Source organism: Oryctolagus cuniculus, chromosome 5 (assembly GCF_051225735.1).
Source record: "Oryctolagus cuniculus isolate XC-2025 breed Fujian yellow rabbit chromosome 5, ASM5122573v1, whole genome shotgun sequence".
Lineage (NCBI taxonomy): Eukaryota > Metazoa > Chordata > Mammalia > Lagomorpha > Leporidae > Oryctolagus > Oryctolagus cuniculus.
In genome coordinates this window covers 3,391,608-3,418,690 of record NC_142871.1, presented here as the reverse complement: position 1 = coordinate 3,418,690, position 27,083 = coordinate 3,391,608, and the positions used below count along the sequence as shown (strand labels likewise).

Genomic DNA, 27,083 nt, shown 5'->3' with positions numbered 1-27,083 from the left:
CACAGGGTTAAGAAGAAAAAACCATCAAACAAATGGGCATGACATAAATGGGCAGTCAATATGCAGTTTAAAATAGAGTATCGACTGTGTGTTGGAAAATTCACAGAGGGGTAAAAGCAAGAGCTAGCCTATTTTAAGATGCTCAATTTTAGAAAAAAATGAACATAATATTTGTATTTCTGTGACACTGAAAGAGGTTTGCCAGTCTGAGAAAAGTTAATCTGGAATTTTACCAATCCTAGCCATCTAAGACACTGTACATCATGTCAAACACTGAGCTCATGGGACAATTACACACAAGGCAAGCATTATTTAAAACTACAAACTTCCCGGAGAGGGGAGCACGTGCCCTGTTGGTTAAGCTGCTGGCGAGAAGACCATTATTCCATGTCAGATTGCCTGGGTTCATCCAGGCTCTGGATCCTGGGTCCAGCTGTCCAGCTCTGGACAATGCAGACCCTGGGAGGCAGCAGTGATGGCTCAAGTAAGCTGGGTCCCTACCTCACACATGAGGGACCTGGACTGAGTCCCCAGCTTCCAACTTCAGCCTGGCCAAGTCTTGGCTGGTGCAGGTATTTGTGCAGTGAAGCAGTGGATAGGAGTTCTCTCTGTCAGCCTCTCCCTCTCTCCCTCTCTCCCTCTCTCCCTCTCTCCCTCTCTCCCTTTCCTTCTCTCTCTCCTCTAATAAATAAAACAAAATTTTTTTCCGATATTAACTTCAAAGAGATCACCACTAAAATAGGAGAGTTCACCTCTAGAAGTTATTTTTATATACTATAGATTATCTCTCTGATAGATTATATTACACTTTATAAAGTCTGTCTTACTATCTGCAAATGATCAACCTTGTAAATGAGCAGAAAATGAACTGAAAAGGCAAGATGAAGCCTCATTTTAAAAGCAAGATGAAAACTCTAACAAGTTATAAGAAAATTGATCATTACTTCCCACCCCCTCTCCACCATCCGTCAAAAGCCGTGTGTCACACATGCTCCTATTCAGTTGCTCCAATGGAAAGCCCCGAGGCACCCTGATTCCTGTGCACCTCATTCCTCACACCCAAACGGCCAGCAAACCCATCCACTTGCAATCGCCGTTTCCTCCACCTGCCTCTCTACTTCCAACCCCATTTCTTCTACCTGATGTCATCATCATGCACTCCCACTTCTGTCCACCTGCCACCTCCACTTTCAACTCCAGTTTCTCACACCTGAAGTCTCTGCCTCCAAGTACTTCCACATGCAAGCTCCGCCTTCGACAATCCTTTTCTCCACCTTCCATCTCATCTCCAACACCCTCCACCTGCCACTTCCAACGCCTTCCCCCATCACAAATCTCAACCCCCGTCCTTGTCTCCTGCACCTGCCATTTCCAACTTCCCTCCCTCCAACTTGCCCTGCCACCCCCAATGACGCCCTGCCATCACCAACCGTGCCCATTTCACCCATCCTCCATCTTCACATCCAGTGGCCATTCCCCCACCTGCAACGTCCAGTTCCAACTCCCATTTCTCCCACCTGTCATCCCTATCTCCATCTGCCAACTCCACCTCCAGCTCCAGTTTCTCCAGATAACAACCATCCAGAGACTGTACACACAAGGGTGCTTCAGTGACATTTTGAGAAAATGGAACTAAAAGACAATGCAAATTTTTTAAAGATTTATTTATTTTCTTGAAAATTATATATAGAGAGAAGTAGAGACAGAGAGAAAGGTCTTCTATCCACTGGTTCACTCTCCAATTAGTCACAATGGCCAGAGCTGCATCGATCCAAAACCAGGAGCCAGGAGATTCTTCCGGGTCTCCCACATGGGTACAGGGACCCAAGGACTTGGGCCATCTTCCAGTGCTTTCCCAGGCCATAGCAGGGAGCTGGATCAGAAGCGGAGTTGCCAGGACTCGAACCAACACCCATATGGGCGGCTCTACCTGCTATGCCTCAGCACCTGCCCAACAATGCAAATTTTTTATGAAATGCTGAAGCACCCTCTTAGTAAACACACCCACACACCCACACATGATACAGAACAAACATCATACATATTTAATATATAGAATTAAGAATATATGGAGAGAGAGAGAGAGAGAGAGAATGTATTAGACTAAACTGGCTTATGAAATGTAGAGGCTGGCAAATCTGGAATCTTTGGGTTGGACCAGCAGGCTGGAGTAGAGGCTGCCATCTTGAGACAGAATGTCTTCTTCTCAGGGAAACCACCAATGTTGCTGTTACTGCCTTCAGCAGGCTGGATGAGGCCACCACACCGGGAGGGTCATCCCCTTGCCTAACAGCAGCACGTTATAGATGTTAACCAGAGCTACAGAGACACCCTCACAGATGCCTAGACTCGTGTTTCATTTAGTCCTTGGCACCATGGCTCAAAGTGGCTCATAAATTTGCCATCCCTGCCTCCTGCAGTCCATGCTCAGTGCAGGAGATGGACTGGTCTTGCCACCCTCACAGTAGGAGCCGCCGTCTGGTTGCTGGGCATCGCTCTCTCGCTTGTTCCTCTGCCACCATCTCCCCAACACAGCTGGGCTTCAGACTCACCACCTCCTTCTTATGAGGGTCTCTCCACCCACTCTGCCTCGCCTGGAATGCCTCCACCAGACACTCCGCGACTTCCCTCTCTTCCTTTGCGTCTGCTCTAACATCATGTTACAAAGAACTTCTCTCATGACTCAGGATCAGATGGCAACGTCCTCCATCTCCCACCCGCTTTTCCCACTCCCTCCACTTTACTCTCACAGCACTACTCAACATGTTGCATATGTACAGATATACCTGGCTGCCTGTCCCTCCCCACTACAATGCAATCTCCATCTCCCTTACCTATAATAAGTTCATCCCATATTAAATCCTCAACAAATATTTCTTTAAAAAAACAAATTTGAAGTAATGCCCACAGGTGTTAGCTAAGCATGGTGAAATAGGATCTCTTACACGAAGCCCTGCTCCTCGGGGCTCAGCCTGCCAAGCGTGATCAACTTCTTTCTCTCCATGGGCTCTCCTTGGGCAATTTACTCCTCTCATGATTCCATGAGATCCCGCCCCCTGCTGGTGACGCTCAGATCTCCTTTCTCACAGCACCCAGGTCACCTACCCAACTCTGCTCACATCTCCAAGTAAATAGAATTCCCAGAGACTTTAGGATTCTGTTTGTCCCTAATGGGATGATCCTGCCCCCACCCCGCAAACCCGCCCTCCTCTAGCGTTCCTTATCTAAGTGCAGTCGCACAGGCCACACACCTGCTGGGCATCTGAACCCACTGCAGGCCTTGCCTTCCTCCAGTGCCTTTCGCAATGATGCACACTTCATTGTCCTAATCCCCTCTAATCTGTTAACACTGTCAGTACCCATACATATACTCACACTCTCAAAAACACCCCATCACCATGACCACCACCTCCACCTACGCCACCACTTCAACAATCCTCACGTCCATCATCACCTCCACGTGACCACCATCACTTCTATGTCACCAAAACCTCTGCCATTCCCACCACACTATCATCACCGTCACTTCCACCTCCACAGCCACCCAGCGACCATTACCATCGCTTTCACCTCCCTCACCACCATCACCACCATCACCACCATCATCACCTCCACCAGTACCATATCACTTCCATCTCCACCATAACTTCTACTCTCACCACCGCCAACAGCAGCATTGCCACTATCATGCTCATCACCATCTTTGCCAACACCATCACCAGTTCTACCATAACCTCCACCAGCACCACCATCTCTACCATCACCACCGGTACCACTCCCAACATTATCCTCACCACCACTGTCACCTTTACTACCATCACCTCCATCACCAGCATCACCTCCACCATAGTGCCCTCAGTGCCACCACTTCCACCATCTCTACCACAACCACTGACCACCACCATCACCATTTCACAAGCCAGTGAACATGTGCTTGTCTTTACCTTGAACAGCTTCCTCTGCCGAGAAACACCATTCCAGTCCATTCTCATCCTCTAGGACTCTAAGGTCCTGCAGCCTTTCTGACATTCTCCCACCAAGGACAGGGCTGACAAGTTCTGAGTTTACCTTTGTACTTTCCATATACCTAGACAGCATTCATTGTTTAATAAAGTACTGAGAATAGTAACTGGAGAATTCAATAGATGGATACAAATACAGTGCTTAGAATAGTGTCTAGTTTATGATATCTGCTTAATAAGTGTCATAAAGCAACATCATTAGAAGGCAATGTGTAGGAAAATTGCCAACATCTATGGATCAGTTATCAATATTAAATATGCATTATGATTTTTTTTACCTTTTTTTTTTGATAGGCAGAGTGGACAGTGAGAGAGAGAGACAGAGAGAAAGGTCTTCCTTTGCCGTTGGTTCACCCTCCAATGGCCACCGTGGCCGGCGTGCTGTGGCCGGCGCACCACGCTGATCCGATGGCAGGAGCCAGGTGCTTCTCCCATGGGATGCAGGGCCCAAGCACTTGAGCCATCCTCCACTGTACGCCCTGGCCACAGCAGAGAGCTGGCCTGGAAGAGGGGCAACCAGGACAGAATCCGGCGCCCCGACCGGAACTAGAACCCGGTGTGCCAGCGCCACAGGTGGAGGATTAGCCTATTGAGCCACGGCACTGGCCTAAATATGCATTATGATTTTGTAATATTTGCTTCAAATTTTTCTTTTTAAAGGAAAAATTAAATAGTATATCATGAAAATATTTAACTCAGTCCTCTCTCATCTCTTCTCCCTCTTCTTTTTAATTTTTTAAAAAAATGTTTGTTTATTTGAAAGGGTTGCAGAGAAAAAGGGAGACACAAAAAGAGAAGAAGGGAGATTGTCCATCTGCTGGCTCAGCTCCCAGTTGGCCACAACCACAGAGCTGGGCCAGGCCCACGCCAGGAGCCAGGAGCTTCATTCAGGTCTCCCACATGGGCGCAGGGGCCCAAGCACTTGGGTCATTTTCTATTGCATTTCCAGACCACTGACAGGGATCTGGATCAGATGTGGAACCTCTGGGACACAAACCAGCACCCATGGAGGATGCCAGTGCTGCAGGCAGTGCTAACCCCACTATGCCACAACGCCGGCACCTCTCTAATATAGTTCACCAACATCCTAGAATTAGTGAGTCTTAGCCAACACATGCTTACTCACATGCATTGTTTAGTTTTCTGTTGAATGATACTAATCAGTATGAATCCCTTTGAAACTTGCCTTCATTTCATGCGACATTATGGCTTTGAAGTCTAGCCCACGTTGCCTGTGTAGCCATGTGTCTTTTAACGACTGTGTAGTGTTCCAGTGAGACTTAACCACCAGGACCATCACTGCCTACTCAGGAGCCATCACGCTCTTTCCATTGTCATGCCACAGATATATAGTCAGCATCAATAGGTATTCAGGTATTCGGGTAGATGGACAGATGATAGGTAAGTAGAAAACCAGCAACACAGAGGACGCGGGAAGAGAGAGACAGAGGCAGTGACAGAGACAGAGAAAGAGAGAGAATCTCCATGCACACATGTCCATGAGTGTTTTCAGGGTAAGTGTTTACAGATCGGGCTTGACTGAGTTAGATTGTAGCAGCAAATTAACCCGAATAGCCACAGACCTGACATAAGCAAGCTTATCTGTCACTCATTTTGTTTGCCCACAGCGCTGGACTCTGTTCAAGGACCCAGGGTTTGCAGAAGCTCCAACGTCTCTGTAGCCATCGCCTGGGACAGAAAACTTCCGCAGCTTCCACAACAAGCAAGCGTCTTCAGGGCCACGGTTCTGATCGACAGAGCCCTTTTTCTCACTTCTCTCCTTGCATGGAACGCACTCTTCTTGGGAAGCGAGGTGGCATCCAACCCTGCCCCCTGCTCACAATCCAGGATCGCGTCGACACACTTACAAACGAGGTTTGGGGCAGGAAGGGGAAATAGGTCGCACTCACGGCATTCCTTCATTCATGGCATTTCCCGTCCTGTGGAGAAGACACAGCAGGCCCTAAGCTCTGCTTCTGCATTCTGGACAGAGCTCCTGGTCCATTGTCCTTGTCCCTCCTGGCCCTCGTTTCTGCTCCCTTGGGACACACACACACACACACACACACACAGTGGCTTTGAGGATGCACACGGTTTTCTCAGCTTCCTCCTGTTCCTCTTCATGGAACGTCAAGAGACCAAGTGTTGTTTTAGGTTTTGAGCTTTCTAACCCAAGGTTCCTGATTTCCTGGTCAGCAAAACCCCCACAAAAACTCAATACTTCCTAACATTATTTGCTTCCAGTCAGTTCCATGTGATCTTCAGAATAGGCCTATGTATGATGGTCCAGAGGAATCAAACTCGCACTTACTCTAGACTCTTAGACTGGCAAAGTAGGGAAAAAATAAGCCCAAGTCACAAGGCTGTCACGTGGACCAGAATCAGCGGAGACATGGGCAGGCAAAGCAGCCCAGAACAGCTGACCAGTCTCATCTCATCCAGGGGCTACTAAGCACAGCACCACTAAAGTATATCAATGCATATGCAAAGTGTGCTGGTGAATAAGCAGATTGACCTGTGTGTCTATGTACTGAATTGTTTGGTCTCATCAGTCAAAAAATATTTTCCCCAGTGGCAAGTTATTAAGTGAAAGCAGAAAATATTCAAGAACTGTATTTCCGTGACTATGTATGCAAAAGTGAAACAAAGTGTGTGGACACATATTTATTGTAATACCTTGCACAGAACACACAAACCATATTAACTTATTGAGCAGTCAGGGCTGACAACGTGAGACGCATCTTCCACCCATGTACGCGTCGGCGAATACCCACACTATGTGTGTGGCAGCTGTGAGTCTCCATAACTTGCTTTTCCCATCGCTTGAGAGAGATTTTCTGTTTCTTCTAATTTTATGAATCCCTTAATGAATTCCCAAAGGCCCCTTAAAATACATAGCAAATGAAAACAATAGATTAGAAAAATACACTAAGCAAAAAAAAAGAAAATTTCAAAATTAACATCTATTCCAGGTCACATTTGCTCAAAAGCAGACAAGATGGGACTTTGAAATATACGTTTGCTTTAATGAACATTTTCAGTGGAGTTGTTGTCTCAAATGCATCACAGATTTGCTGAACAGTTAGGTGCCTTTCGCTGTGGCATCTTCAGACTAAGAGTAAGTGTGACCACAGGGGCCCATTATGGAGACGGGGGTGTGTAAAGGTCGAATTGGGCACTGTTTACATTCTGGCTGTGAAAGGAGCTTTTCAAACCTGTTAGGTGCAGCTCTGTTGTTTCTATCATTATTATTATTATTATTGTTATTATTATCTGGATATAAAGAACCACTAACCAGGATCCACCTGCATAGCTCTCTCAACACCTTCCTAATGCTTTTTTCCCCTGGCTTTCTCTAGCACACAGGCTAGTGAGTGGAATGCTCTGTTTTCCGGCCTCCCTCACAGCTAAGGGTGGCACTGGGACAGAGCGCTGGCCAGTGACACAGGGTGATATTCCCTGAAAGGGTCTTCCTTCCCAAATAAGACAGACAGTCCTCAAGGGCAGAAGCTCTCGGCCACCCACCCCCGTGTCTCCCCTGGTGGAGTGTGGACCTGACCCCTGAGACAGCCATACTGAACTCACAGGAGGACAGGAAAACAGAAGAACCCTGGCTCCCAGATGCGATCACTGGGCCTAAGTGGTCACACCCAGTGACCTTCTGTGTGCTCTGTGCCTCCCAAACAAACCAAATCCCGAGAGCGGAGCGGCAGCAGCAACTCCAGGAACAGTAATCCTGCAGAATAGGAACTGCGCAGCAGTCGATGCGAACCAACTACTCACTTTCTAAATTTAAAAATTCAGAGTAGTATATGTACAACGTTTCTTTAAACATTTATCGCCGGGGCCAGTGCTATGGAGCATCGGGTTAAAGCCCTGGCCCACAGCACTGGCATCCCATACGGGCGCCGGTTTGACTCCCGGCTGCTCCACTTCCAATCCAGCTCTCTGCTGTGGCCTGGGAGTGCAGTGGAGGATGGCCAAGTGCTTGGGCCCTGCACCCGCATGGGAGACCCGGAAGACGCTGTTGCAGCCATGTGGGGGAGTGAACTAGCAGATGGAAGACTTTTCTCTCGCTCTCTCTCTCTCTCTCTGGCTCTACCTCTCTCTATAACTCTGTCTATCAAATACATAAAAATAAATATTTTTAAAAAGTTTTATCATAATTAAAGTCATATTACTTAAGAAAGGAAAGCTGGGTTGGTGCTATGGCATAGCAAATTAAGCTGCTGCCTTCAGTACCGGAATCCCGTGTGGGCACCTGTTCAAGTCCCGGCTGCTCCACTTCTGATCCAGCCAGCTCTCTGCTGTGGCCTGGGAAAGCAGTGGAAGATGGCCCAAGTCCTTGGGCCCTGCACCTGCGTGGGAGACCCGGAGGGAGCTCCAGGCACTTGGCTTTGTATTGGCCAGCTCCACCCATTGCAGCCATCCAGGGAGTGAACCAGCAGATGGAAGAACTCTTCCTCCGCCCCCACCCCCGCCCTGTGTGTGTGTGTGTGTGTCTGCCTCTTTGCAATTCTGCCTTTCAAATAAATAAATGAATCTTTTAAAAAAAAAAAAAAAAGAAAGAAAGAAAAGAAATCTACCCACAGCCATGTATCTCCCCATTTTCTTGATTTCTGCTTGTGAGAATTCACCCATAACTCAACTTTTTCTAATGAATATCAGTAAATGATACGTGCAGACTGAGTTTTAAATCTTAGGATGGGCATTCTTGAGCACAATGAAAGGATATGAAAGGATGTAAATACTCCTGGGTGTGAACATCTCGAATAGTCTAATGCAGCTTTGACTCAGCCAGTCGGAGACTCGCAGGACACTGTTCTACCTCTTATCAAGACGCCAGTACTCACTGCTGATCCTCCTCACTGATCTTGTTCCTTCTCATGCTGTGCCTCACGTGGTTTTCAATAATCTGCCAAGAATTAAAAATCAACTCACCATGTGTAATTAATTCCTTGATAGTGATCATGTAATACAATGTCAATAATACTGAATGTAAATACAGTACCACTTCTAGCATCAGGTATAACATTAATTCATACTATATATAACAGAGAGATTATCATTAGCTGCTTCGACGTGTAATAGAAACAGAACCAAAACATGTTAACCAACAAATTATTAACGTGCAGTTAGGAGGGGCACTTTGAAAGTCGTCAGAGAACCCTGTTCATTATACTCCTTGTCACCCAATCAGCTCATTACATGGAGTGACAATGCATGGAAGGGTTAGAGAAATGGCCAGCAATGGGTAGCACACCCAGCAATTAAAACTGAATGTACAATTTCTTCATAAATGCATTAGCCTTAACTTCTCCAGCTTTAAACTAATGTCTGATAGCAGATATGCCTGGTATTACAGAAAATTATCATTTAAGAAAAGAATGCATATTTTCTTCCTTGATTTATGACACAGACAAGCAAGTCCTTGAAGATATGTTTAAATTGATAAATACTGATTCAACAAAAACACTTACTTTTATTTTCTTCTCTAAAATTTTATTTGATGTTTCCAACTTCAAAGCTTCATTCTATAGGAAAAGAGGTTTTAAAAGCAAGATACTTGAGTAAGAGTATATGTTAATCATATTCATCTATGGAACAAAAAGCATTGTATGAATATACAATGGCATAAAATTTAAGGACAGATGGATACATAAAGAATAAAATGAAGGCGAAATTATAAAGAAAGGGGCCTGACTCCCTGGATCAAATAATGGAAGAGGTAGATGCTGATGCTTCAAAACACCAGAAAATTTTAGCGAAATTACCAAGTAGAAGTATTTCTCACTTTCCAACCTAATAACAGAATTTGTTAAGATGGCTGGAAACAATATATAAATGCAAATACTCGCATGCATCCCTTCATTGCTTTTTTGATGTGTTACACTTGTGTTGGATTTTATTGATTGAATCAACCTTACATTGAATAAGCCTGTTGACATCATTTTTCCCAGCCATCATGACTGTTAGTATTTTTTAGCAGTAAATATTTTTGATAGAAGTGTATACATCTTGTTTTAAACATATTGCTGTTGCCTCTACAATAGACCGCAGTGTGGTGTAAACGTCACTTTTCTATGCTCTGGGAAGATAGAACCTTCATGTGACCCCTGCATTGCAATGTCCTCATTATTGTGGAAGTCTGGTACTGAACACACACTGTGTCTGATCTTTAATTCACTTTTATATATACCAGCAACAATTGATCGTTAACTGTAAAATAAGTCTTCAACTTCCACTCATCAGAGCAACAGATCCCATAAAGCCATAAAAATAAGCACATAAAAATGACTTAAGACTAAAACATAGGAATAAACTAAATGAGTATAAAATTATCCTGGATAGAAGTATTAATATTGGAGAATTGTCACTTACTCCCAAGTGAATTGACATAAATCCACATTAAATGTAAACAAAGTAATACTGGCCAAAGGGGCTCAAAGACTTGCTCTTCTAGATATGCAACATATTAGCAATAATTATAAGGCGGCAGGAAAGTGTATAACCCAGAGCTAGGCTGAGTTGCAATGCTAATTCTTCCACCTGCTGTGACCCCAGTCAAGTTATTTGCATCTTTGATCTTCATTTCTCATGGAGAGTTAATAATGGAAGAGACATCTTAAGTATTTTTAAGAATTAAATAAAACAGGATTTAAAAATATTCATAGGGGCCAGCATTGTGGTGAGGCAGGATAAGTCTCCACCATAGGAGCCAGCATCCCATTTGAGCTCCAGTTTGAATCCCAGCTACTTCATTCTTCCAAACCACCTCCCTGCGAATGTGGCTGGGAAAGCAGTGGAGGATGTCCCAAGTGCTTGGACCTCTGTCACCCACATGGGAGACCTGGATGGAGTTCCAGGATCCCCATTAAGGCTGAATGGGGAGTGAACCAGCAGGTGAAAGATCCTCTCTGTCTCTCCTTCTTTCTTTGTAACTAAGTAAATATTTAAAAATATATATTTATTGTCTCTCTCTCTCTCACTGTTTATAACTCTACCTGTGTGTTTGTATATATATATATATATATATATACACTGTTTATAACTCTACCTGTATATATATATATATATATATATATATTCACAACAGCATCTATGTAAAGTCTCAATACAATTCATTATTTTTTAATTTTATTTTTCTGGTTAGAAATGGCCTATTTCAAATGCAAAACCATAGAATGATTACATAATAGTTAATACATGCAATTCTATTGAACATTCTAGTATTTGAATTAAAGAGCCAAATAGGGCCGGCACTGTGGTATAGGGGGTAAAGCTGCCACCTGCAGTGCCAGGATTCCGTATGGATGCCAGTTCGAGTCCCAGCTGCTCCTCTTCCTATCCAGCTCTCTGCAAAGGCCTGGGAAAGCAGTAGAAGGTGACCCAAGTCCTTGGGCCCCTGCAACCACGTGGGAGACCCAGAAGAAGCTCCTGGCTCCTGGCTTCAGATCAAATCAGCTTCATACGTTACGGCCAACTGGGGAGTGAACCAGCGGATGGAAGAACTCTCTCTCTCTCTACTTCACCTTCTCTCTGTGTGTAACTCTGACTTTCAAATAAATAAATAAATCTTTAAAAAAAGAGCAAATATAAATTATAGCTAAAGTAATGTAAGTTAGCACTGGAGAATCTTCTATTTCCTAGATTCAACCTTTCTAAACAGGTTTCAATTATGATTTAAAGTTCACATGATTTTGGCATTATACCATGCCCACAACAAAAAAAATTTATAAACTCATTAGTTTTCACTGCTTCAAAAACCAATTACAGCATTTATTCACAGGGCATCATCTAGTTAGGAAGGAAGGGAGGGAGGGAGGGAGGGAGGGAGGGAGGAAGGAAAGAGGGAGGGACGGAGGAGGGAGGGACGGAGGGAGGGAGGAAGTGGGGGAGGGAGGGAGGAGGCAGGGAGGGAGGGAGGGAGGGAGAGAGGGAGGGAGGAAAGAGGGAGGGACGGAGGGAAGGAGGAAGGGGGGGAGGGAGGGAGGAGGCAGGGAGGGAGGGAGGGAGGGAGGAAGGGCATACCTCTATGCTCTTAATCCCATTTTCCGTGATATCTGAAATTCTTGTGTGAACCAAAGTTGTTTTAATTTGCTTTTCAAGAGCTTGAATTTCATCCCACTTGTTCAGTATCTCACACCTCTTCCTTTCTACCTTCTGGGTCAGCGTAAGCTGCTCCTCATCAATCGCATTTTCCTCGGAGGATTCTGGAAATAGTGTTCAAAGCAGAGTATTGCAGTGTTCAACGGCAGCTTTTATTATCAACAGCATCGTGTGTCATTAATAATAGTATGTATGTTATAGCCATAAAATAAAGCTGCAAGCAGGTCAATAAAAACCATCCGAGCCAAGAACGGGGCGCTTCCTCCTTTAATTCATCCATATAATTAGCAGCCGTGGTTATTTCCTGAACTTGCATTCTGGGAAGCAAAAGGCCCTGGCACAGACGCGCTGCTGCGTGAGCACCACGGATGCTGCTGGTAGGAAGGAGAGGAGAAGCAGGTGCCGGGGAAACGTTCGTCAGAGCTGTGATCTGCGCAGAGCTAGGAGCGGCCGGAGCAGGTTCGTGTCCTTAGAGATGCTGAGAAAACGATGATGGAGCCCAGTGCTCTGTTCACAAGTGGCATTTGACTGAGTTCTCAGGAACCATCTTCACGATTACAGGGAGATACATAATACTGGGTTGATCACATCATAAACTGTTTATCTGCATTTAAGGCAATTTACTATCCATTTCACACATAGGCGCTGATAAAATGCAATTAGTTTCCCACTAAGCGGTGTGAAGAGGAAGAAGGACCAGGAAGGGTCTGTGGGAGAAATGACCACGGTGTGTTTTCATGAAAGACGGCTTAGCCTTAGTCTGGCCATGACACCGGGCCTCAGAAGCACACAGGATAGAGTTGCAAAAAGAAACCCTCAAAGTATGTCAACTGCTAAGTTTGCCTTGCAACCCCCAAACCACTTGTCTTTGTGACTTGCCGCTGTTCTGAAGTCAGCAAAGAACAGATATTAGCCTTGCTGATACCACAGTGCAACTCCCTCTTCCCTGTCCAAGACCTGCCCAGCAACACCCGCCCCCATTCCCTCTCCCACGCCCTATTGGGTTCAGGATGCACCTCCCATGCTTCTCAACCAGTGAGGGACTGGGGGAAGGGCCTCCGCATGGTAGGGCAGAAAGGAGCCCAGTGTCCAAGGGAGCTGCCTGCTTCCACCTGCTGGTCACGGCTCCCTCTACCAGGTGTCACCAAACACCTCGCTCTCTGCATCTCTCATGCTCCTGGCTCCTGGGTCCACCCTTTGGAGGGTAGGTGGTCTCAGGCAGGGTCACTTTCCACAGTCTGTGCTTTCCTTACACAGATGACCACGTGCAACCCTCACAGAGCACCTCACTGAAGGGTCGGCTTCAATAGCCTCACAAGTGGGCAGTGAGTTTGAGAAGCTCAGAGTCCCCGTGAGGAGGTGGCCACGCCCATGTGCAGTGACTGTGAGGGCCCTGGGGTCCTGGCAGCTGCCCCCAGCCCTAGCCAGCCCTGCTCTGCCAGTCACTGCAGGTGGGGCCGTGCAGGGCAGAGGCTGGGGACCTGCTGGCAGGGTGGACAGCATCCCAGATTCAGACACCACAGAGGTTCGCCGGCTTGTTCAAGCCAGAGAAATACAAAGGTTCTGAAGGCAAGAACACTCTGTCTCGGTTGCTGGTGCCCTGGAAATGACAGTGTTCCCAGCAACTGTGCCTGTACCCCCAGCCCAGATGGGTTTGCACAGCAGGGCCCACTGTTCCCTAGGAAGTCTGTTACATGTTCCAGACACTTTGTTTAGGATAAATAACTTCTGATCCCTCCACGGTTCCTTGTGGGATCTGATTCTCATACTGATATCATTTGGCCCACTTTCCTGGGTTCTGATCCAAATGTCCTGCTCCAGACGAGAGCATTCTCTACGTGAGAGAGATCTGAATCAATTCAGTGTCCTGCTGGAGCCTAAAGATCTTAGACGACAGTGAGACAGAGCACGTGTTGTATGCGGATGCAGGGACAGTAAACACCCGGATGTACCCGAAGCGATGGATCCTGGGACCTCTGAGGAGGTGGGTTATGTCCTGTGGTTCAAGCACAGGTCACAGGGTGAGGAACACTGGCCTGAATGCCCAGCACTGGGAGTGCTCAGGAGGGAGGATCTTTTCAGGACTGGGGAATTCTTGAAGAAGCATAGTGACACACCTTGGGTACAGAACCCAAATCTCAGCATGAAGTTCACGTGTGCTGTGTCCACGTTTGACGCACACCCCTGAAGGTCCTGCTACACAGCCCGCTGCACCAGGTCAGGCGTGGAAGCCCCTCTTGTGCCGTCATGTGATACACAGCACTCTGACTTTGGGCTTCCAGATTAGGGACGCACAACCCGTGTTACATGAAAACTGGGCTTCCTCCTAAAGTACTTGGTGCAGGGGAGATATTAATGGAAAAATGTAGCAGCATCCCTGAGACACTGCTGGAGGAGGCCACACGCAGAGAGGGGCAGGGGCCAGCGGTCTTCACAGAGGCCTCGGGGGCACCCAGGGGGCACACTTCCCACAAGCACTTGCCTGACTTCTTCCTAGCCGACCGCAGCAGCTCCTGCTCCACCGCTAACTCCTCTCTGAGCCTACAATAAACACCCACGGTGAGATATTACGCCCCGTTTGAACCTTTTCATCTTTTGTTTTAAGCCATTGATTAAGCTGAGAGTCAAAAACTGATCTCACTTTAAAAAAATTATTTGAAAGGCAGAGCTGCAGGGAGAGGAAAAAAGATATCTTCTATGCAGATGGCCGCAACGGCCAAGGCTGGGCCAGGCCAAAGCCAGGAGCCTGGAACCGGATCCAGGTCTCCCATGTGGGAGCAGGGACCCAAGCACTCGGGCCATCCTCCGCTGCTTTCTCGGGCACATTGGCAGGGAGCTGGATTGGAAGGGGGGCAGCCAGTGCCCTAGGCAGCGGCTTAACCCATTAGGCCACAACACCAGCCCCTGACCTCTTCGCTCTCTAACATATAAAGTAACTTGAAAATATTTGTAACTTGAGAGCCGGGTCAGTCAAGCTGAACAAACCTACCCATCAAGGCTGCATACATTGTTGTTTAAAAGAGTCGATTGATCTAAAATCGATTATTTCCAGTGTGTGTTTCTTGGTATGATTTTTGTGACCTGAATTTCCTGGAGGAAAGTAGGCAAATAAACTATCATTTAGATGCTGAGGTGAAAGGCAAACCCAGGGCCGATGCTGGGGTACACATGCATTTTCCCTGTGTGTTGTGGTTCCTCCCCACCAGTGGAATTTACAATTTACACTATGTTTGAACTAAAGATAAAATATCGAAATTTAAAAGGAAGAGGGGGGAAAAGCCCTCTAACCTCTTTGTAGCTTCATGTTTCAAACTCAATTGAATCAACTATCTTATTTCTATCAGATTTAAAGAGGAAAAAGTCTAGTAACTTTTACATACAAGGGTTCTTCAACATTTCATGGAAAATGAAATCCAAAGACAAATTCTTCCTGAAGCAGACACTTTAGAAATGCACACATCAAGGTTTCTTCATAATACAAATTTTCCTTGAAGTTTTAAAGCAGCCCTTGTAACCACACATCTCAACATTTTTGTAGCCAAATAAGCTTCTTGGAAGGTTCCATTTTCCATGGATATTCTTGAACAGCCTCATTTACCTAGGTGAGCACTGTGATTCAGGTAAAAATATCAGCCCACTCCTGTCACTTAATGCCACAAGTCTACACGGGCCTAATGGCTTGTGGTTTTCACACACGTCAGCTTATTTCGTCACACATTAAAAGACAAACACAGCAGCATCAGGGGCTCAGGGGAGTGCCTGGCCCTGCAGCTCAGACATCACTTGTTAGGTGCACACCCCACACTACTGTGCTTGGGCCAAGCCCTGCTTCTGGTCCAGACCCCAGCCTCCTGCCGATGCAGACGCTGGGAGCCAGTGCTCATGGCTCCCGTCGTCCGGCTCCTGCCACCCACGTGGGAGACCTGGCTTGAGTTTCTGGCTCCAACCTTTGTCCCCAGCCCACGGCAGGCAATGGGAAAAAAACCAGCAAATTGGAGCTCTCCTGATCTGTTGTTCTCTTTGTCTCCCTATCTTTCAAATGTTTATAATAATTTATTAAAAATATATTTGTTAAAAGATAAAACAAGATGGAAGATTAATAACAGACTTCTTAACATGTGTATTTGGGGTTAGTTTCCTGAAATGTTTCATTTTTTATAAACTTAAAATTTTTTTTTTTTTATTTTTTGACAGGCAGAGTGGACAGTGAGAGAGAGAGAGACAGAGAGAAAGGTCTTCCTTTTGCCGTTGGTTCACCCTCCAATGGCACACTGCACTGATCCGATGGCAGGAGCCAGGCGCTTCTCCTGGTCTCCCATGGGGTGCAGGGCCCAAGCACTTGGGCCATCCTCCACTGCACTCCCTGGCCATAGCAGAGAGCTGGCCTGGAAGAGGGGCAACCGGGACAGAATCCGCCGCCCTGACCGGGACTAGAACCCGGTGCGCCGGCGCCGCAAGGTGGAAGATTAGTCTAGTGAGCCGCGGCGCCGGCCTTATAAACTTAAATATTGCTTATTCTGTTGCTTATTTTTCTCCTTCAGAGACTTTAATTATGTGCAAATCAGATCTTCTTTGACTATCTTCCCATTTTTTTTTTTAACTTTTAGTTATTTATTCGAGAGGTAGAGTAGCAGACAGAGAAAGGGAGAGAGAGAGAGAGAGAGAGAGAGGTCTTCTGTCCACTGGTTCACTCCCCAAATGGCTGCCATGGCCAGAGCTGTGCAGATCCAAAGCCAGGATCCTTGAGCTTCTTCCAGGTCTCCCACATGGGTGCAGGGGCCCAAGGACCCGGGCCACCTTCTACTGCTTTCCCAGGCCACAGCAGAGAGCTGCATCGGAAGAGGAGCAACAGGAACACAAACCTGTGCCCATATGGGACGCTGACACTGCAGGCGGAGGCTTAGCCCACTGCGCCATAGCGCTGGCACTGCCTGTCTTCTGTTTAAACCATCTGTTCTTCTACTTCTTCCTCTCGTTTCCATCTCTGGGCCGTGTTCCCGACTGCCATGTCCTTTCACACAAGTCCCTGCCCGGGTGTTCTCCCGGGGGTGGGTCATCACTGTCTCCTGACTGGTGACGCGGCTCTGGCGTCCTCAGCCATCCTCCCCCCTAGTCCAGTCTGGTTGCAGTTCTTCCTTTGCTCTTGCCGATCTCTGTGCTCAGCTTTTAAATTCGGGCTCCAGATTGTGGGCCCTTGGAGAGCACTAGCTCACGGTTTGCCGTGCCCTTGCAGTCACTTCCTCTCCAGCTTATTATTATTATGCACATCGTTATTGTTAGATGCTTATTAGCGTTTGGGGGGGGGGCAGGAATACTCCCCAGCGGAGTTGGTTGGACTCTAATCCCACGGAGACTTGGAGCAGTGGCCGAGGTTCCTGGGTCGGGAGGGCGTGGTCCCGTCAGTGCAGCGTGTGGTGCTCTGCATTGTTTTCCGGGAATTCTGCGGTTGCACTGATTCGGTTGATATTACTGGGAAGCTCGCTTGCTTGCAGGGAAAACAGGACAGTGTGGGCAGCCTGTGTAGGACCTTTCACCAAATTCCGGATCCCCCTCCTCGCTTCATTCTCCCTTCACGGAGCCGTGACGAGGATGCTGGCCTCTTCTCGGAGCCTCACCGGGTCAGCACCGCTTCCGTCTTCCATGCCCCCTGTGGGCACCCTCCTGCTCCAGTACTCAATCCGTCAGCCCACCGTGGTCCTCTCACCTAGGTGGGTTCCGCACTCTCTGGCAATGCTTTTAGAACAATTCCAGGCCTTCCACGAGCTCCTCTCTCCTCCCCAAATGCTCACACGGAGGTTTGCAACAGGAATGTGGAAAAACGGCTCACTGACACTTGGTATCTGCTGTTCATTCTTTTCTGATTTACTTTATTTTTTAAATGTATTTATTTATTTATTATTCATTTATTTATGTGAAAGGCAGAATTACAGAGAGAGAGAGAGAGAGAGAGATCTCCATTGCTGCTTCACTCCCCAAATGGCTACAAAGCCAGGTCTGGGCCAGGCCAAAACCAGGAGCCTGCAATTCCAGCTGGGTCTCCCATGCGGGTGGCAGGAGCCCAGGTATTTGGGCCATCTTCCACTGCTTTCCCAGAAGCATAAGTAGAACCCTGGATAGGAAGTGGAGCAACTAGGATCCAAACCAACCATGAATCATGGGATGCCAGCCTCATTGGCCATAGTTAACCCAGTGAGCCCCAGCCCCAGCCCCTTCATTTTCAATTTATTAGAAAATTGGGGAGAGAGAGAGAGAGAGAGAGACAGACTGAGAGCTTCCAGATCATGTATCTGCTGGTTCACCCCCCAAGTGCCCAGAGCAGCTGAGGCTGGACAGTGCCACATGCCACAGCCAGGAGCCAGAACTCCATCCAGGATTTCGACAGGGCTGGCAGGGACGCAGGTACATGAGCCATCACCTGCTGTCTCCTGGGTGCACACTGACAGGAAGCTAGAGTGAGAGGTAGAGCCAGGACCGGAACCCAGGCACCACAGTGCAGGCTACAGGGGTCCCAGGCAGCGTCTCAGTCACTGGGCCCAACACGGGCCCCAGTCTCGCAGCCGGATGTGGCCATCGGTGCCTCTCACCTGTCGTTCCGCTCCATGGCTGCTCTGATGGCCTTCCCCAGCCGCCTCAGCTCCTCCCTGGCGTGGTCCACGTCCGCTGTCTGCACAGGACTCCTCTCCAGTCCTCTGATTTCAGCCAGAAAAGTCTAGGCAGGGCCAGGCACACAGGAATATGTGAGAACCTGCCTTCCCGGTGACCGCTGTGTGCGCAAAGGCTCCAGGTTGAAAGGGGATTTTAGTTAAAGCAGGCGAACTGGGAGGACTCGGGGAGGAGGGACCGTGGGGGAGGGGAGGCTACCCCAGTGAGGTTCTGGTTAAATTTCTCTTTCGCTATTTCAGGAATGTTTCTTCCTAAGAAAGGGAGTTCCAGTGTCCGTTGGTGAGGAGAAAGGACCCGGGGACTGAAGTGCCCAGGTGCACCCCAACTATTTCCTTTAAGTGAGAAATGATCTTCATTCCCACACAAAACACGTGTAGAAACACGGACCAACAAAGGTGTCAGCTTCCTGGGGTGGTGGCTGCCGGTCCGGAGGGTTTCTTGACAGATTATTTTCTGCTGTGGGATTGAGCCGTGGGCCAGAGGTCGGCCCTCCACATCCCCAGGGTGCATGGGTCAAGCTACTGCAACTCAAAAATACTCAGAAAACCTGCCTCTACGTGGAACATGCACAGACATGCTTCCTGTCATTATTTCCTAAACAGGGAAGTATAATGTCAAATTATGTAGCATTTTTATGGGATTTGGCGTTTTAAGTAACTTAGGGATGATCAGAGATGGTTTTAAGTGTCTGGGAGGATGCACACAGGCGATTTGCAAACACTACAAAATCTATACGAGAGACGAGCATCGGCAGATTTCGGTTTCCAGCTTCCAACAATATCGAGAAAGTTCATGAAAAATGTGTTTTATTTAAAAAAAGTTACGGATTTCAGATTGCACTGCACAAAACTAAAGCTCTTTAATTCCAGGTTTTCATTAGCTTCTTTAGAACCCTCATACGTTCTTTTAGGCTCAACCTCAAGCATAAGGAACAGGGCAGATCCCCAGCCGTAGCCTTTACATCTGGAAAAACAAACAAACGTCTGCACCAGCGAAGGCTCCAGACAGATGACGTTGGAGAGGGGCCGGGCAGCAGCGACCTCACTGCAGGGCTTGGGTTCTCGACACACACAAAGTAACTCGGACGTACAAGACCGGATTCTTAAACTACTGAGTGCACAGTAGGAAGCCGCCTTAGCTCCAGTGTGAGATTATTTCGGTTTCTGTAAGTGTAAGGGCATGCCTGTAGTGTCTGTTCCAATCACATGCCTGGCCCTGGAGGGAAGACCTGGGCAGGTGGCACCAGTTAAACACAGGGACGGCAGCCACCTTGATGCACGCGCCATGGGGCAGTGCTTCTGGTAATTGCTAACAGCACTGCTTCCATGCCAAGCTGTCCGTGTGTGTGGAGTGGCTCCATTGGTTTGGAAATGTACACAGTGCTGAGTCCCTTCTCACTAACATCCTAACAGTGGTCCACAGACCCTCTCTAGTGAAAACATCAGCATCTCACGTTGTGGAGGCGCAAATGGGGCTTCCTGGATTCAGAATCTTTCCACGGTTCAGGAAATGCGATGTGGAGCACACCTCGGCTCTACTGGAACACCCGGTCGTGGGTTGTTACCTTATGCTGTGCTGTGGGCTGGGAGTCCAGGAGTATTGCCATGTACAGCTCGTACTCCTCCTAGACACAAACAGAGTCCAATGCAGCCACGTTAGGAGGGACTGCCGCTTGTGCAAGTACAGAGAGGTTAGGGACAGCCACTTAGAACACTTCAGAAAAGGATCTAAGAGCTGCTACAATTCATCAAGCATTACACACACTCAGATGTGTGAAAGCTCACTGTCCTTGGAGCATGGCAGAGGATTACTGCCCGCCTCAGCTGTGATTTTAAAACGACCTTGACACACATACAGCAGGGGCATCCCTGTCGCACACATGGATGCTACATGGATTTGGGCCCCACTGACTGCAGGAGCTTCCCAGGGATGAGGGCGTCTCGGGAGAAAGGGCCATGGTGGCACCGCGGGTCAGCACGGCTTGTGGTTAGGGAAGCAGAAAAGCAGGCTCTGTAAAGCAAGCTGATCTCAACCCAGATCTCTAGGACGGTCCCCTTATCCCACCATCACAGCAAACCTGCCACTCCATAGAGAGCCACATGGAAAGGGGAGGTGTAACTATAAAAGGACAAACGTCACATACACATCATCTGTAAAAGCCTACGTATTCAGCTTCTGGGGTGGGCCAGCTGGGCGTTCACTGCACGTGGCCCTTTGCCAGCTGGGGGGACTGTGGGCCCCTGTGAGTGACAACCCAACCCAGGAACAGGCAGGAGATCCCTGGCAGGCTTTCTGTTGCTCTACGGGAAATGCACATCTCCAGTACCTTCACTTCCTTCAGGAGGTCCCCGAATATCAGAGAACTGTTGCACACGTCTTCAAAGACTTCCCCGAAGACCTGCAGCCTGTTGAGCTGCAGGGGGTTGCAGGTGCACACCTTCTGGAGCTCCTGCGGGGAAACAGCAGCAGCCCACTGCAGGCCACCTGCCTGGGCCTTCAGGGCAGAGGCTGTTGGGATGAGATCAGAACGGCCCAGGCCAGACGCAGAGGCGTGGTCTGCACAGGGCCCGTAGCAAACCCAGTGCCTTCCTCAGGCGCCCAGGAGTATGGCCATGTACAGTTCATACTCCTCCTAGACAGGTGCCCTGTCTTGTCACCTGAGGGGTTGTTCTGTGCCAGCTCCCAGCATCACACACTCAGGTTCACCCTCTGCCTCCACAGCACCCCAAGGCCCTTTCACTTATCCTGCAGTTCCCAGAGTCCAAACCCTCAAGATCTGGTTATTTCACACCGGGCGCGTCACAAAGGCCTTGGGAGAGGGAGTGAAGTTCATTGTCACACAGACTTGAAATCCACGTGTCTCGCACCTTAGGGTGGAGACTGCTGTTTGCTCTTCTTCCTGCACATGGCCCCGGGGTGTGACACCTGTGGTCAGCACACGGCAGGCGCCCTCGCTCCCGGTCACGCTGTGCGTGCATCTCCCGGGGGGCACGTGAGTTTCCCAGGCAGACGCTGCCTGCCACACACCACCTGCTGATCCCGCCCTGCCACGGGGAGGCAGCCAGCGCCACTCACACCTCTGCTGCCCCGCTCTGGCTGCCTCTTCGCTGGCATCCAGGGTAGCGAACTGCACACTTGCCTCCCACTTACCTGTGTCCTCTGTCCTGTCACCCCGTCACCGCCTGTGGATCAGGTCCCAGACTCTCAGCCAGGGGCAGCCGTGTTGCATTCTTGCTGGAAACGTGGTCACCATGCCTGCCCCTGAAAGCCCAGCTCCTGAACCCGGCCCCTGCAGGGAGAGCGCCAGCGACCACGCCAGGTGTCCCTACCTCTGCCAACTTCTTCTCGTGGCACAGGGCCGCCTTGTGCGTGCTGAACTCGTTCCTCGGGAGATCCTCCTTTACAAGCACCTCTCTCTGGAAGCTCAGGAACTTTCTGTACCTGTCTGCTTTCGTGATGCCCGCCAGATAGGAGCTCACGTACTGGTACCGGTCCTTGGCGGGCGGCCCCAGGACGCACCGACGGCTGGACTCGGCCGCCCGGTACCGCAGCACCTTCACGTCCAGCAGCTGCAGCTCCTCTCTCGGGTGCCCTGCGGCCTCCTCCTGCCCTCTTGGAGCCTTCGCTGGAGTGAGGCTCTCTTCTGAGGTGCAGACGGTCTGTGCTGGTGGGTTCAGATACCTGAACAGCTGCGCATCCTGGACGTCGGCGGGAACCAGAGCCGTGTGGAGGGTGAAATAGGCCCAGGCGTCCTTCATCTCCTGGGTCTGCCCTTCGGACAGCCACTGGGCTCCCGGTGCCATCTCCTGCCTGGGCCTGTTGGCGTTGGCCCAGTGCTGCAGGATGGTCTCGGGAGGCCTGTAGAGCTTGTTGGGGTTCAGGTGCCCAGACGTGTACTGGCAGATATCCTCCTTGTGCGCCCTCTGGATGCCATTCAGAAGCTTGGACAGGTTGCACAGGGTCCTGACCCCCGGCGTCTCACAGTGCTTCCACTTAAGGTCAACTGTTCAGGGAAGAGGGCCAGGCTGAGGAGCCCCACGGCCAGCTCCACAGCCAGCTGCTCTGTGAGTTTCCAGAGCCGGCCTGCCTCACACCCAACAGAGGGCGCAGCAGACCGGGAAAGGCAGGCACAGGGAACGGCCCGGCCGGGTCTGAGGTGTGGCTGCAATGAGGGGGGCAAAGTGTGCACGTGACAGAGGAGCCCGCACAGCCTAAGACCTGAGAAGCCAGGCGGGAGGGCGCAGTGAGTGCTCCTTACAGTATTAGCAAGAGTTCTGGACGAAAAGCCCAAAAAATATAACCATAATTGTTTCATTTTTAAAAACCAAATATTTCTAACTAATTTGAAAGGCAGAAAGAGAAAAAGAGGGGCTCAGGAAGAGACGGAAATCTTCCACTCCCTGATCGCTCCCCACATGTTTGCAATACCGGGAGCCTAGACTTCCATCTGGGTCTCCCACGTGGGAGACAGAGACCTCAGTACTTGAGCCTGTGCTTCCTTGGGTGCACACAGGCAGGGAACAGAAACAAGGAAAGGAGCCAGACCGGGAATCAGGTTCTCTGATACGGGATGCAGGCGACCCAGGCGGAGCGGTAGCCACCACACCACACCCATACGGTGACGCTTGAGGACCATTGTCTTAAGATCTGCCACGTGACACGCCAAGGAGTAAACGCCGGGCTTTTCCCCTTAATCCTAAAATGTCTTAGGAGGCCTTGAGCTAGCCCCCAGTCACCCGGGGTCACTACCCCTCCCTGTGCTGTCCCCACAGTGCGAATGCCATGGGAGTGTGGACAGGGCCTCGGCCAGTCAGGTGCCCGGGGAGGCCTAGGACGTAACACCTGGGAGAACCTCGGCTTCTGCATCAGCCCCTTGCTGCGAGGGCCCGGGGCCACCCCGTCATCACTCTCATCCTCACTGCCATCTTCTGCAAGGCAGGACAGGTGTCTCACAAACGGCACACGCACCCCCGAGGGCACCTCTGTTGGCACAGAAACACATGATGGAGGCCCTGCAGCTGCACCCAGCTGGGGCGAAGTCTCCAGGGGCCCTTGCTAAGCACGCCCGATGGGTCTCACTCGGCCCTGTTGCAATGTGCTGTTTCCAAGGGGAGGAGAGGGAACTTCTGTCGGGGACACTGTGTGCTGTGCGGCTGCAGCCTCTGAGCAGCTGGCTGGAGGCCTGTGCTCCCTGGAGCCCCTGGAGGAGCAAGCGAGCGGATGTCCATCTGCCCGGCTAGGCTGAGGCCTCCCTGGGGCCAACAGAGCCGTGAGCAGCTCTGGCTGCAGGGTGGAGGAGCCAGACCCCTATTCCCCCCAACCCCCAGCCTCCAGGGCTGCCTCGGCCTGCACACCCAGGCACGTCTTCAGGTCCATAGCTGTCACTGCTGTGAGTCCCCACACAAGCCCGTCTGTCCCCATTCTCATCCCCAGTTGTGAGAGGAAGGCTGGGGGACCTTGTTTACAGGGGTCAGGACCCCACCCCTGCCAAGAGCAGACGTGGTCTCTGAACGCAGCCCGCTTACCCTGACAGCTACATTTGCCCCAGACCCGCTGGGACCCAGGCCACGTCCAGGTCCACGTCCAGTTCAGTCTCTGGCCATAGCAGCCACCGTCACGTCACATGGTATCCAGGTCTATTGTCACCAAGTAGAGGAAAAGGGGCCCTGAGAGAATGAGGGGTTCTGATCCCTGCTCGTGGTCCCCAGAAACCCCCCAGCGGGAAGAATCCTAAAGTTGTGTTTATGAAATGCATGACGTTTGTATGAGGGAGAAAAAGAAGAAACGAAACCACCCCCGACCCACCGCCTCCTCACAGGAGCTCCTGGGCCCCCAGGTGGCCATCGGCCAGGGGGCCAGGTGGAGGCCTCTGCTCGGGGCTGCATTCCCAGGGGCTCCCGGGAAGTCACCCCAGGCCGGTTCCCGAGGCTGTCAGAATCCAGTCACCGTGGCTGCAGGACACACACTCACAACATACTCTCACACACACAATCTCTCATGTACACACTGTCTCTCTCACACACAGTCTCATGCACACACTGTCACACACACACCCTGACACTCTCACAGATCACTTTCTCACACACACACACACATACTCTCTCATGCACACACTCTCACACACCATGTCTCATGCACACACAGTCACACACATACCCTGACACACACTCTCACACATTTGCTTTCTCTCACACACACATACTCTCTCATGCACACACTCTCACACACCATGTCTCATGCACACACAGTCACACACATACCCTGACACACACTCTCACACATTTGCTTTCTCTCACACACACATACTCTCTCATGCACACACTCTCACACACCATGTCTCATGCACACACAGTCACACACATACCCTGACACACACTCTCACACATTTGCTTTCTCTCTCTCACACACTGACATGCTCTCTCATGCACACACTCTCACACACTATGTCTCATGCACACACAGTCACACACATACCCTGACACACACTCTCACACATTCGCTTTCTCTCACACACACACTCACACACTCTGTCACGCACACATTCTGCCATATACAAACATACACTATCAAACACACACTCACACACACACATACACACACTCACACATTAGCTTTCTCACACACTATCTCATGTACACACTGTCTCTCTCACACTCACACACACTTTCACACACACTCATACACTGTCTCTCACACATATACTCTGTCCCACACACACACTCACATAGTCTTATGCACACACTGTCTCTCACAATACTGTCTCTCACACACACTCACTTTCACGCATACACAGTCTCTCACACATACACTCACACAAGTCTCATGCACACACTGTCACACACACACACTCTGTCTTTCTCTCACACACACACACTCTCACACAGACCCCCCACACTCCCCCTGTACTCCCCCTGAGATTCCTCCCTTCCCCGCCCCGCAAGCGGAGCCTCCAGTACAACCCCCACCCCAGGACCCTGGGCCATCTTAGAAGGAAGGAGGCCTCCAGGACTAAGTTTGCGACCTGGGCCCTGGCCTCGGGACCCCCAGCCTGGCCGGTGCCCACTTACACCTGGGCCCTGGGTCCTCAGCCTAGCTGGCGCCCACTCACACTCGGACCCCAGGTCCCCAGCCTGGCCAGCGCAGACTTTTACACTCGGGCTCCTGACCAGCACCCACTTACACCCGAGCCCCGCGGCCACAGCCTGGCCTGCGCCCACTTACACTCGGGCTCTGGGCCTCCAGCCTGGCCGGCGCCCACTTAAACTCGGGCCCCGGGCCCCCAGCCTGGCCGGCGCCCACTTACACTCGGGCCCCGGGCCCCCAGCCTGGCCGGCACCCACTTACACTCGGGCCCCAGACCCCCAGCCTAGCCGGTGCCCACTTACACCCGAGCCCCGGGTCCCCAGCCTGGCCGGCGCCCACTTACACTCGGGCTCCGGGTCCTTGGCCATGGTCCCACTGCTGCCGGAGCGCTGGCCGCGGTCGCGTCGCCATGGAGACGTCAACAGCCGGCTCGGCCCGCGCTCTGCTGCCCACCGCAGACCCTCTCCTAGCGGGAGCGCCGGGCGGGCGTTTGCCGGCTTCTTTTACTCTGCAAGAAGAAACGATCTGTGATTTGGGGAGCGTCCAGATATCTTCATGCTCCCGAATTCCTCTCCAAGCTTCCAGAGAAGAACGGAACCGGCGTTGCGCGCGCGTCTTTGTAAGAGAAGCAGATTGCACAGTGCACAACGCACCCGACCCTCCCTGGGAGTTGCGCGCAGGGCAGGGCCCGCTGCTCAGTGGTCGTTCAGCCTCTTCAGTCTCACTATCCATGTGCCCCCAGGAGGTGCAGACTCGCCCAGGATCAGTCAGCAGGGAGCAGAACCCAAATGCACATTTTTTGCCTCTCCCAGGTATGCGGGAGGGGAAAAGCAAAATCCTCCCTCCTCTTTGAAAAGTGAGATTCTGGTTAAACTCCTGCATCCAGAAAGGACTGGAGCCGACCCTGCTCGCTCTCAGAGGTCCTGTGGAGACTGGAGACGCGTGGCTCTCAGATGAGCAAGGCCAGGATGCCTGGGCCGGGCTGTGAGGGTGGCAGCGGGTGGGGCTCAGCAGGATTGGGGGTGTAGAAGACTGTCGGCTTGTGTTTCCAGAAATGCCAGCCAGGTGCTTTAACGATGGGGGCCGTGAAGCTGTCCTGCCCCCAGCTCTGTAACTTCAGGTGCATTTGAGTTGAACCTGTGAGCAGGTGACCAAAGGCATCGACTGACCACTCTGTGACGGCCGTAGTACTGATGACCAGAGATG

General features: G+C 50.2%; 1 protein-coding gene across 1 annotated transcript; it reads right to left on the bottom strand.

Annotated features, from left to right (window-relative positions):
• Positions 1-6,680: 6,680 nt before the first annotated feature.
• On the bottom strand, positions 6,681-26,387 carry C5H6orf118 (chromosome 5 C6orf118 homolog). The gene is made up of 10 exons (XM_051855150.3): positions 26,221-26,387; positions 22,124-22,797; positions 21,121-21,243; positions 20,359-20,418; positions 18,716-18,840; positions 14,614-14,672; positions 12,054-12,235; positions 9,503-9,556; positions 8,876-8,937; positions 6,681-6,906 (listed from the first exon to the last, which is right to left on the bottom strand). The coding sequence occupies exons 1-10, from the start codon at positions 26,243-26,245 to the stop codon at positions 6,798-6,800; spliced, it is 1,473 nt and encodes a 490-aa protein (XP_051711110.3). The 5' UTR covers positions 26,246-26,387; the 3' UTR covers positions 6,681-6,797.
• Between the last annotated feature and the right edge of the window lie 696 nt (positions 26,388-27,083).